Below are 12939 nucleotides of genomic sequence, written 5' to 3'. Positions count from 1 at the left end.
TGCAGGGGTGTGTTTTTGTGTAATTTTGCTGTGTTGTGTTGACCTGTTTGGATCCAGCTGGGCGATTGCGAATGAGCCAGAACTAAGCGCTTCTGGAAAGCTACCGGCACGCGGGAGCACGCACTGGAGGCGACGCTGTGGAAGGTCACGTTGACCTCGGAGAGGGACGCGTGCAGGATGCGCTCGCCCTTCCGGACCACCACGGTGTCCACCAGCTGCCCTGGTCGACGGGAGGGCCGAGTCACGGGCGCCTCTCGGGAAAGGGGACCCTCCCCGGCTCCCTGGCCTCACCCCGGCCCCTTTTTTCCTACAGGTTGTCCGCGATTCAAATACTAAACGATCAGGGAAGTGGCTGACTGGGCTGTAGCAAGGAATGAAGCTCTGAGGCTACAGCCTGGAACAAATCTTGAAGATAGATTGAGGGAAGGCCAACAGGCAGAAAAGGACACCTTCTGCACGATTTTGCTCCCATGAAATAACTAGAGCTTGCAAATCCAGAGAGAGATTAAAAAGGAATCTGGGAAAATATAGCACTCAAATGCAATTTTGTAAAACATGAAGGGACACACTTTGGTTCAAGAAAACCCAACGCTCTTAGGCCTCCAGTATGGAGAGAGCTCTGAGGTGGGTGACTGGGTTTGTAAGAGAAACGCTTTTTGATTATCTGGAGCCTGGGACACCGGGGAATGTCTTTCAAGATGGACAGCTGATTCAAGGAATGAAAGCAAAGCTGGCTTTCTGTCATGAGCCCCCAAAACTGTGGGGCCAGCTCTGACCCTCTTCTTCCCTTGGGGGAATAACCGGGTCCGTGGGAATGCCAGCTGGAGGTGCTTTGCCATTTCCCAAGTTTTCTCCTCCCTTGAAGGCCAAATGGGCATCCCCCCCCGCCCATGGAGAGGTTTATTTTCTTGAAGGATTGAGAGAACCTCTGTCCTACATGCTTGTGTCTAATTGAACCATTTGGGGTTCAAGTAGGGGGAAGGGGGACTGACCCATCTTGTCGACATCGACTGGAGGGACCCTGGCCCAAGGCAAGGGCCCTCTGCTTCTGAAGTCCTGGGACTCCCAGAACATTCCAGAAAGGTCCTGCACTGCTCATTGGGCTGCATCTGTTTTCCCTCTGCTCCCCACCCCCTCTGCCCCTCCCCCAAGGCCCCCCCCAACACACACACACACACACACACACACACACACACACACACACACACACATACACACATCCAGGCCTTGCACAGTGCAGACTGCTCACCTGCATTATGGGAAACCATCAGGCTGTTCTCATCCCAGAGGATCAAGATGCCCTTCTGACCCGGGGAGATGAGGATTTCAAGGGTGTCAGTGTAGTTAAACGGCAGCCCGAAACTTCTGTTCAGAGGGTGATCTGAATACCCAAACTTGGCCTGGGAGAAAAAGAAAGATCGGGTCTTAAGCATTAAAAGAAATGACCGAAAAGGACGAGATTGACTGTGTTTTAAAACTTCAACTTCTATGTGAGACCAAAGGAAACAGATGTTTATTTGGTGCAGGATCTATATTTTCTGCAGCACACTAAATAATTTAACTTGTATGGTCAGTTTATTCAAACACAATAATTACATGGAATTTTGAATGGGAAGTGAGATCTGGTAGGTTTGTACAGGTTAGCGTGAAATCCCAGTACATCCCAAAGTAATTTGGGCAGAGAATAAAAATGTATTTGCAGGGCCCCCTGAGGAACTGGGGGAAAATGCAGAAATGTTGGACTCCCCCACCTGGGTTATTACTGATATTCTCGCAAACACGGAAGACTAACAATTTAGAAGGCCAAGCCCTCGATCTTGGGGCTTGCCCTTTTGAAGCTTGTTACTGCAAAGGAGAGGCTGAGCCTACTTATAATTGTGCCTAAGAGTCTCCCCCAGAGAACCTCTTTGTTGCTCAGATGTGACCCCCTCCCCCCAAGCCAACTCGACAGGTGATCTCACTGCCCTCCCCACTACGTGAGCCCTGACTCCCAGGGGTGTAAGTCTCCCTGGCAACGTGGAATATGACTCCCGGGGACAAATCTGGACCCAGCATCGTGGGATTGAGAACATCTTCTTGACCAAAAGGGGGGATGCAAAATGAAACAAAATAAAGTTTCAGTGGCTGAGAGATCTCAAAATTGAGAGGTCAATCTGGAGGTTATTCTTAAGTGCTATATAGATATCCACCCCCCCGTTTTTTTTTTTTTTTTATGGATTTATCAAAACAAGTTTCTTTAATCATTGAAACAGTGATGGCAACTTGACAAGCACTTTTAAGGACTTGATAAAATCACAAATCTAATATATCAAATTTCCTTAAAAAATCTACATACCTTAAAAAGCAAAATAAGATACACATAAACTAGCCTAATAATTACAAACTGATTAATACCCCTACATCAAATCCAGTCACATAAATGTTGATATTACAGATTTTACTTTGTTTCTTATTGTGTCTTTATTCTTAAATCTTCATGGGATTCATTTTTTACTCTGGCCCAGAAAGTCTACATAAGATATAAAATTGATACCTTCCTAGGCTTTTTTTTTTTTTAATAATTCAATTTTATTGAGATATATTCACATACCATGCATACAAAGCGTACAATCAATTGTTCACACTACCACCATATAGTTGTGCGTCCATCACCAAAATCAATTTTTGAACATTTACATTACCACACACACAAAAGTAATAAGAATAAAAAAATTAAAGTGAAAAAGAACAATTAAAGTAAAAAACAAAAAAACACCCCCTTTTTGTGTGTATATTGGAATGGCTAGCAGGAAATACCTGAAACTATTGAACTGCAACCCAGTAGCCTTGATTCTTGAAGATGATTGTATAACTATTGCATAACTGTGTGACCATGTGATTGTGAAAACCTTGTGGCTCACACTCCCTTTATCCAGTGTATGGATGGATGAGTAGAAAAATGGGGACACATATTAAATGAATAATAGGGGGGATGGAGAGATGGGATGTTTTGAGTGTTCTTTTTCACTTTAATTTTTATTCTTTTTTTGTGTGTGGTAATGAAAATGTTCAAAAATAGACTGGGGTGATGAATGTACAACTATATGATGGTACTGTGAACAGCTGATTGTACACTGTGGATGACTGTACATGGTGGATGATTGCAGGGTATGTGAATATATTTCAATAAAACTGAATTTAATAAAAAAAAAGAAATGAGCGAGCTGGTAATGATAGGGTGAGAGAACATTGTGAATTTGCAGGTTTTACAACTCAAACTTTATGATTTGGTCCAGGGGTTCTCAACCCAGGACAATTCTGCACCCCCCCACCCCACCCCCGGAGATGCCTACCAATGACTGGAGACGTTTTGGTTGTAACGACTAGGTTCTTTCCCACCCCACGCCCATGCTGCCCACCTTGTACCTGGGTTTTTGCACAAGCCCATTACCCAAGTGAGTCTCTCTCTCTCTCTCTTCTCCAACCCACCCTGCCCCCCCAGATGCTTTCCCTAACCCGTTTTCACCAAGAACCCACACTCCCGAGTTCCCTCTCATCCACCCATCACAGAGAACTCCAAAAAACCCCTCCCATGCACCTCTGCCAGCCCTAGGTTGCAATTAACCACCGCAGCTGGTCTGTAAGTTCCACAGAGACCCCAGGTCCCCCTTTTCCTGAAAGCTGCACCCCGAGGAGGAGGGAGCAAGCCCTGGGGAGCCCCGAGTGGGACCTGAGAACGAGATGCACCCTGCTCCCCACTCCCCACAGCCCTGCGGACATGCAAGGAGCCCCAGAGGGGGTGTTTGCAGCCCTAAGCTCACCCCCCTGTGAGCGGAGAAATGCAAAGCGACAGGAATGAGGATGCTTGCCAAGTCCGGGAGGGGAGGACGCGACGTGTCCTCTGGAATCCAGGGCTCTGAGGAACCCGTGCCGTGGCCGAGCAGCCCATGCTGGGAGAGAGGTGATCGTGGGCGTTTCAACAGGGCCAGCACAAGGGGACCAACTCGAGAGGCAAGGGCCCCCCAGGGCCCTCCCACCCTGAGCCGATAGGCCCTTCTGACGGCCGGCTAGGGGTGGGTTCCGGCTCTGGCTGCTGAAGGGGCCTGACGGAAGCCACCATCTCCACTGGAGAGCCCCTGGACATTCCCTGGGCCAACCTCGGAACCAGATCCAGGAAGAGCCTGCAGAACCAGATCGGGAAAACCGTAACAGTGTCCATCTGGGAAATCCAGAGAGCTGGCAGGGGTGGGGGTGGGGGTGGGGGCCTGCGGGACCTTCCTGCTAGCCCCAAGCCACAGGGTGCCCCTTGGTGGCCCTCCAGGGTGGACTCTGGGTCCCTGGGCTGGCCCGAGGCCCTGGCTTTCCTCACGCGGAGGCCCAGCAGGTCAGTCATCACCTGCACGAAAACCAACACGCAGGCCCAACCCCAGACCCAATGAAGAAGAGGTTTTAATGAAGGTTTCTTAAAGCATTGGTTCACCACACACTGCACAGCAAAAGTTCCTAAAACTCTCCCCAGAATAAATTTCCACTCCCTATGACTGCTGCTGACAGAGGCTTCTCTCTCTGTCTCTCTCCCCCTCTCCCCCCACTCAAGTTTCCCGCTCCAGACCCCCCTCTGCTTCCCCATCCCTGTCATACAGGCCCTGAACCACATGCCAACAAACACAGCATGACTGAGTGTGATGACACCTACGAAGGATAGAGCAGGACATCGTAGGAGAGGAAAACAGAGATGGGGTGGACATTTGTCACTTTTGTTCCTCATTACAGCTCCATGTACCCCAAATGTGGGGGGCTGTTTCAGGGATCCGTGCAGTTCCAGGTTTCTCCCTCTCTGGGATGGCCCACCTCAAGAACTCCTACTCAACCTGCAAAACCCTTCATGGGATCCCCCTCTGCAAGTCTTCCCTGACACCTCGAAACCACAATGGCAGCTCCTCCCCCTTGAGAAACCCTTGTGCTTTATACCAGCCTCTGTGACAAGGATCATGGTTTGTAATTACTGTTTTATTAGTCAGTCTCTCCTAGCAGAATGTTAGCTTCCTGGGAGTGGGTCCCCTAAACTTCAGAGCTGCATACCTCCTCCACTATTTCTGCCTAGATGATTTCTGAGAATGTTTTTCCTCAAATCCAGTTTGCCTGGACTCATCTTCTTAACTTCGCTTTATCCTACAGGTTAATGTCAGTGAAATCACAGGTTTCAAGGACTCATTTTTTGAGGATGCTTTAAAGTGACTGCTCAGAGTGGCAGAGATGAGGTGATTAAAGTCACCTTGTACACCATAGTGAGACAGGCACCGTAGCTGTAGTTTATCCCTAGAGCTCAGCACCCTGAAGACATTGCCTAAATATTGAGAATACGTGACTGGATGACCAAATGAATGGAAGGAGGGAAGGAGGGATGGATGGTGCCTGGGTGGCTGAGACGACAGACAGATGGATGGGTCATTGGGTGGGTGGGTGGGTGGATGGATGGATGGATAGGTAGGTGGGTGGATGAATGGTAGATGGATGGATGGGTGAATGGATGGGTAGATGGATGGCTGGGTGGGTGGATGGATGGATGGATGGGTGGATGGGTGGATGAGTGGATAGGCAGATGGATGGCTGGGTAGGTGGATGGGGGAGTGGGTGGAGAGATGGATGGATGGAAGGGTGGGGGAAAGGATGGACCGATGGATGGGTGGATGAGTGGGTAGATGCGTGCATGGATGGATGGAAGGGAGGATGGATGGATGGATGGATGGATCGATGGATGGATGGGTGGGTGGATGGATGGATGGATTGTGGGTGAGAAGATGGATGGCTGGGTAGGTGGATGGGGGAGTGGGTGGACAGACGGATGGATGGAAGGGTAGGGGAAAGAATGGACAGATGGATGGGTGGATGAGTGGGTGGATGGGTGGATGGATGGATGGAAGGGTGGATGGATGGATGGATGGATAGACGGTTGGGTGGGTGGATGGATGGGTGGTGAATGGGTGGATGATAGTTTAATGGGGGATGGGTAAGTAGAAAGGTCGGTGAAGAAATGGGTGTATGAGTAGGTAGATAGATGGATGGGCAGGATGGTGGATGGAAAGATCAGTGGATGGATGGATGGATGGGTGGGTGAGTGAATGAAAAGCTAGACGGATTTTAGAAAACTGGGTAAAGATCATTTAAGTAGTTCTCCCCAGATCAAAATAACTTACCTTATTTTTCTCAGTGAGAAGCATCCCGATCTGTGACAAGGAGTGGAAGTAGAAGATCCCATTCAAAGAACCAACTAAACCTCTCTATGAAATCAACAGAAAATATTGCATAGCATAAATTAGAAACACTCTTAATTCTAAATTTAATTTCAGATGATCTAATAAGCTAAAATAAGAAAAATCTTTTTTTTTTTTAAATAATCTGTTTCCCCACCCTGGAAAATACAATATGTAGGGAAGAAATCTGAAAGAAGACAGCCTTGTTTTGGGGGGTTTGGAGGAAGTGACATGACCCAGACTGCAAGACACCTGCCTAGATCCTTCATTGCTTGTTAAACGAACCCCGATTTTTGGCTGGATGGAAAAGGGTCCAGCAGCCAATGTGGAACATGAGGCCAAAGGCCCCAACCCAGAGATGGTGGGACAGATTGCCACAGCAGCCCCAGCTGGCTTCTACCAGACGGGTTTGCATGTGACACAGAGAAGACTGCTACCCTACTTGAAACTCTGTTATTTGGGGGTGTCCCGGTTTGCTAATGCTGTCGTTTTGCAAAACACTAGAAATGGACCGGCTTTTATAGAGGGGGTTTATTTGGTTACAAAGTTACAGTCTTAAGGCCATAAAGTGTCCAAGGTAAGGCATCAACAATAGGGTACCTTCACTGGAGGATGGCCAATGGTGTCCGGAAAACCTCTGTTAGCTGGGAAGGCACGTGGCTGGCATCTCCTTGTTCCCAGGTTGTATTTCAAAGTGGTGTTCTCCAAAATGTCTGCATCAGCTTCCAACGGCTGTCTTCAAAATGTCACTCTTAGTTGCTCTGAGTTCCTTCTGTTTGTCAGCTCTTATATATGGCTCCAGTGATTTAATTCAGACCCACTCTGAATGGGTGGGGTAACAACTCCATGGAAATTATCCAATCAAGGGTCTTGCCCACAGTTGATTGAGTCGCATCCCCATGGAAACAATAGGTTCCAACCTAATCAACACTAATACATCTGTTCCCACAAGATTGTATCAAAGAACATGGCATTTTGGGGGACATAATCCATCCAAACTGGCTCAGGGTGGTTTCCATTATATGCTGTCAACCTATCCCAATACAGGTGTTTATACATCATGGTGACCTCCCCATCACCTGCCCACCAGCCACCCCATCTCCTTCCCCCTGCCAGCAGAGCCCCAAGGGGGACCCCTGATCTCAGATGAATCATAGCTGCTCTAGGTCAGACTCAGGAATCTCAGGCTCGTGGACATCGCCTGGGAGATCCAGCTCTGGCTGATGAGATGGGGGAGGAGGAGGAGGTCCTCTGGGGAAATCTTCAAATAACAAAACACAAAGCCCCTCTGACTTCCTCCTGCCTGGAATGGGGATGTGACTCAGTCCCCAATGTAGTGATGAAAGTTGACATACTGAGTGAAGCAGACGTTCTGCTAAGATACACCAATTGCTACAATTTCTTCAGCAGATGGTAAACATTCATGGCCTAAGCACCCTGGGGCCCTCCCCAGAGACTGTGCTTGTTTCCTCTGGCTGCTATAACAAACTGTCACCAGCTTAGTGGCTTAAAACATCACTAATGTCTTGTCTTATGGTTCTGGGGATCAGGAGACCTGAAATCAAAGTGTTGGCATGGCTGCATTCTTTTTTTTTTTTTTTTGGTTTGCCCCTTGAAATTTATTTTATTTTTTTTATTAAATTCAGTTTTATTGAAATACATTCACACACCATACAATCATCCATGATATACAATCCACTGTCCACAGTATGATAACATAGTTATGCGTTCATCACCACAATCTATCTCTGAACATTTTCCTTACATCAGAAAGAACCAGAACAAGAATAAAAAATAAAAGTGAAAAAGAAACACCCAAATCATCCCCCCATCCCACCCCATTTGTCCTTTAGTTTTTGTCCCCATTCCTCCACTCATCCATACACTAGATAAAGGGGGTGTGATCCACAAGGTCTTCACAATCACACTGACACCCCTTGTAATCTACATTATTATATAACTGTCTTCAGGAGTCCAGACTGCTGGGTTGGAGTTTGGTAGTTTCAGGTATTTACTTCTAGCTATTCCAATACATTAAAGCCTACGAGGTGTTATCTATATAATGCATAAGAATGTCCACCAGAGTGACCTCTCGACTCCATTTGGAATCTCTCAGCCACTGAAATTATTTCGTCTCATTTTGCACCCCCCTTTTGGTCAAGAAGATACTCTCAGTCCCACAATGCCGGGTCCACATTCATCCCCGGGAGTCATACTCTGCGTTGCCAGGGAGATTTACACCCCTGGGAGTCGGGTCCCACGTAGGGGGGAGGGCAGCGAGTTCACCTGTCGAGATGGCTCAGTTAGAGAGAGAGAGGGCCACATCTGAGCAACAAAGAGGTACTCAGGGGGAGACTCTTAGGCACCATTACCTACAACTTTAGACTCTCCTTTGTGGTAATGAGCTTCATAAGGGCAAGTCCCATGCTCGAGGGCTCAGCACATCAAACCGCCAGTCCCAATGTTTGTGACAACATCAACACCAGTCCAGGTGAGGATGTCCAACACATCCGCACCTTCCCCCAGATCCTCGGGGCTGGGAAGGGGAAGGCTGTAAATATATTTTTTATTATCTGCCCAAATTACTCTAGGATGTGTCACTATTTCACTCCAACCTATACTAACCTACCATATCTCATTTCTTATTCAAAGTTCCAGGCTGCATTCTTTTTTGGAGGCTCTAAGGAAGAATTCGTGCCCTGGTCTTTTCCAGCTTCTGGAGGTCACCTGGATTCCTTGGATTGTGGCCCCTTCCTCCATCTTCAAAGCCAACAGCGCAGTATTTTCAAACGTCTCTACATTTCACCTCTGCTTCCACTGTCACATCACTGTCTCTGGCACTGACCCTCCTGCCCCCCTCTTGGCCTTATTAGGACCCCTGCAATTATATGGGGACTTAACTTAATCCCATCCTCAAGATCTCTTCTGCCAAGTAAGGTCACATATTCACAGGTTCCAGGGATTAGGCAGTGGACATTTTGGGGGACCCTTATTGTGTTGACCATACAGCCCCCTCCCTAAACCATCCCACAATCTGGAAACTACAGGATTAACATCTGGAGCAGGTGAGGCCTTCAGTCCTGCTCCTTCACTATGACTGTATCTGTTCTGACTGGACCGTGCCATGAGGCTCAGTGCCAGTCACTGGAGCTGTGAATAGCATGAGTCCTGACATAAAGATAGTAGAGAAGGAAGATGGGAGGGCCCGGATCTCTGGGAGCACTGTTGAGTGGACTGCTTACCTCTGTAGATTGTTTACTATATGAAAAAAAATAACCCCCAATTTATTTAAGCCACTGTTACTTGCAGCCAAATGCACTGCTGCTCACTGATAGCTCAACTTAGCAAGTGGTAAAGAGTTGCTGGGGAAGGACATGACTGGAAACAACACCACTGCAGGTGAATGCTGCGAATGCTATCGAGGCCATTGTCTTGGATGAGAAAGGAGATGAAAAATCAAGCTCATGGGAGTCAAAAGTCTGGAGATTTCCCCTTGGCTCTGCCACTTCCCTCTAGGTGAATGGATAAAGTAGTTGTAGTGGGAGGCTGGATGGGTAGATGGATAGACAGGTAGGTGGATGACGGATGGCTGGATGGCTGGATGGATGAGTAGGTGGGTGGATGGATGGGTGGGTGGGACATTGGATGGATGAATGGATGGATGGGTGGATGGATGGGTGGATGGATGGGTGGGAGATTGGATAGATGAATGGATGGGTGGATGGATGGATGGATGGATGGATGGATGGAAAGATGGATGGATAGGTGGATAGATAGGTAGGTGGATGATAGATGGTTGAATGGATGGATGGGTGGGTAGATGGAAGGATGGATGGATTGGTGGATGGGTGGGTGGGTAGATGAATGGTGTTCCAGTTTGCTAGAGCTGCTATTATCCAAAATACCAGAAATGGATCGGCTTTTATAAAGGGGATTTATTAGGTTACAAATTTACAGTCCTAAGGACCTAAAAGTGTCCAAACTAAGGCATCAACAAGAGGATACCTTCACTGAAGAATGGCCGATGGCGTCCGCAACATCTCTGTCAGCTGGGAAGGCACATGGCTGGTATTTGCTGGTCCTGGATTGTGTTTCAGCTCCTCTCAGGTCCTGCATGTCCTTAGCTTAGCATCTCCAAACGTTCTTCTGTCTGCAACTCCAAGCATCTCTGAGCGTCTCTGTCAGCTCTCAAGAGTCTCTCCAAAAGTCTCCCTCAGCTGCTCTTGGGGCATTTTTTCCTCTCTTAGCTTCTCCAGAGCAAACTCTGGGCTAGCATCTCAAAGCATCAGCAAGCATCTCTCCAAAAGCCTCTCTCAGCTGCTCTGCGTGTGAGCTCCCTTTAAAGGACTCCAGTAAACTAATCAGGACCTACCCTGAATGGATGGGACCAAATCTCCATGGAAACATTCAATCAAGAGGTCACACCTAATCAGAAAGATTAATAAATCTATCCCCACAAGGTTGCATTAAAGAATATGGCTTTTGGGGGGACACAGTATATCTAAGCGGTCACAGATGGGTAGATGGATGGGTGGATGGATGTTTGTATGACTGGATGAGTAGAAGGATGAATGGATGGAATGGTGGATGGATGGATTGGTGGGTGGGTGGCTGGGTGGGTGGATGGATGGATGAATGAATGGAAGGAAGGACAGAAGGAAGGATGGCTGGAAGGAAGGAAGGATGGATGGGTGGATGGATGTTTGTATGACTGGATGAGTAGAAGGATGAATGGATGGATTGGTGGATGGATGGATTGGTGGGTGGGTGGCTGGGTGGGTGGATGGATGGATGAATGAATGGAAGGAAGGACAGAAGGAAGGATGGCTGGAAGGAAGGAAGGATGGATGGGTGGATGAATGATGGATGGTTGCACAATTTGATGGCTGGATGGATGGATGTATGGATGGATTGGTGGGTGGGTGGCTGGGTGGGTGGATGGATGGATGAATGAATGGAAGGAAGGACAGAAGGAAGGATGGCTGGAAGGAAGGAAGGATGGATGGGTGGATGAATGATGGATGGTTGCACAATTTGATGGCTGGATGGATGGATGTATGGATGGATTGGTGGGTGGGTGGATGGGTGGATGGGTGGATGGATTGGTGGGTGGATGGATGGATGGATGGATGGATGGATTGGTGGGTGGATGGATGGATGGATGGATGGATGGATTGGTGGGTGGATGGATGGATGGATGGATGGATTGGTGGGTGGATGGATGGATGGATGGATGGATGGATTGGTGGGTGGATGGGTGGTGAGGCCAACCTGCTAGGGCAGAAGCAGGAGAGGCACAGTGGTGGCTTCTGGAATGTGGAGAACAAGATGGTGTCTGGCCAGGGCACAGGAGCCCCAGAGAACAATTTACAATTGCCCTGGCTATAGCAGCCTGGAGTCCAGTGGTTCCCTGAGCCTCCCTGAGCTGACAGAGGTGAATCTACCTTTCTCCTTGCTTTCTATCACATTTCCAAGAAAACAACATAAAACACACACAGCCAAGAGACCGTTTTATTAATAATTGGAGGCTTTAGTAATGAGAGTTTTCAAATGAGCACACATTAATTCTTGCTCCATGACAGGGATCCTTTTAGGTCTAGTTTCAAAGGATGTGTGGCTGCTTCAGTTCTAGCCTCAGTGGGCCTCCTGGCAGGGCAGGGAAACCAGATCTGGGATGTGATAGGAACTTGAGAGCAGACTAAACTCTTTCTGCCTTCATTCTGACAGGCTGCAAAAGTGATAGAGGGCTGAAGCTACTCTCTGAGGCAGAACAAACTTCCTCGTCCCCTGAGCTCTCCAAGGATCCTGTTCTTGTCAGCCATTCAAATCTCAGCTCTGCCAAGCTGGGCAGCCTTGGCAAAGTTGTGCTCCTCTCTGAACCTGTTTTGGTCTCCTCGGGCTTCTGCAACAGTGGACCACAGGATGGGGATGGAGGGGGGACTTAAAGCGACAGAGGTTTATTGTCTCATGGTTCTGGAGACCAGATGCCCCAAACAGAGGAGTCCACAGGACCCTGTTCCCCCTGAAGGCTCTAGAGAAGAATCCTTCCTTGCCTCTTCCAGCCTGAAATCTGTGGTCACTCCAATCTCTGCCCCCATCTTCACATGGCTTTCTCCCTCTGTGTTCCTCCTCTCTTACAAGGAAAACAGGCATTGGGTTAAGTGTCTGCAAGGACCCTATTTCCAAGGAAGTCACATTCTGAGGTTCTGGGGTGTATTAGTTTGCTGGGGCTGCTATGACAAATACCACACAGTGGGTTGGCTTAAACAACAGGATTTTATTGGCTTTCAGTTTTGAGGCTAGCAGAAGACCAAAATCAAGATATTGGCATGACTGCTTTCTTCTGGAGTCCGTATGTTCTGGGGCTGGCTGCCAGCAACCCATGAGGGTCCTTGGCGACATCCTCTCCCCTCTGGGTTCTCTTTATAAGGCCTCCAGGAATCCGGAGAGGAACCCACCCTGATTCAGTGGGGCCACACCTCAACTAAAAATATCTTCAAGAGGTCCTAGTTACAATGGGCTCTCACCAACAGGAAAGCAGATTAAGAAACGTGTTTGTTGGGGGACATGATTCAACCCACCACATAGGTGGACATGGATTTTGGGGGGGGGTGCTAGTTTGAATGTATTATGTCCCCCAAAATGCCATTATCTTTGATGCAATCTTGTGTGGGCAGAAGTATCAGTGTTAATTAGATTGTAATTC

General features: G+C 48.1%; 1 protein-coding gene across 1 annotated transcript in view; it reads right to left on the bottom strand.

The window, feature by feature from the left end:
- The window catches only part of CATSPERD (cation channel sperm associated auxiliary subunit delta), a 99686-nt gene that overhangs the window by 67420 nt on the left and 19327 nt on the right, over positions 1–12939 (bottom strand). Inside the window, exons 8-10 of the mRNA XM_037823991.1 lie at positions 6177–6256; positions 1250–1400; positions 125–220 (exon numbers count right to left, since the gene is read on the bottom strand). Of these exons, the coding sequence (XP_037679919.1) occupies positions 125–220; positions 1250–1400; positions 6177–6256 (327 nt within the window). The remainder of the gene's footprint in view (positions 1–124; positions 221–1249; positions 1401–6176; positions 6257–12939) is intronic.

The sequence above is a fragment of the Choloepus didactylus genome (assembly GCF_015220235.1).
Source record: "Choloepus didactylus isolate mChoDid1 chromosome 25 unlocalized genomic scaffold, mChoDid1.pri SUPER_25_unloc1, whole genome shotgun sequence".
NCBI lineage: Eukaryota > Metazoa > Chordata > Mammalia > Pilosa > Megalonychidae > Choloepus > Choloepus didactylus.
The sequence above is the reverse complement of the archived record's forward strand: the minus strand, read 5'-3'. Positions and strand labels throughout refer to the sequence as shown.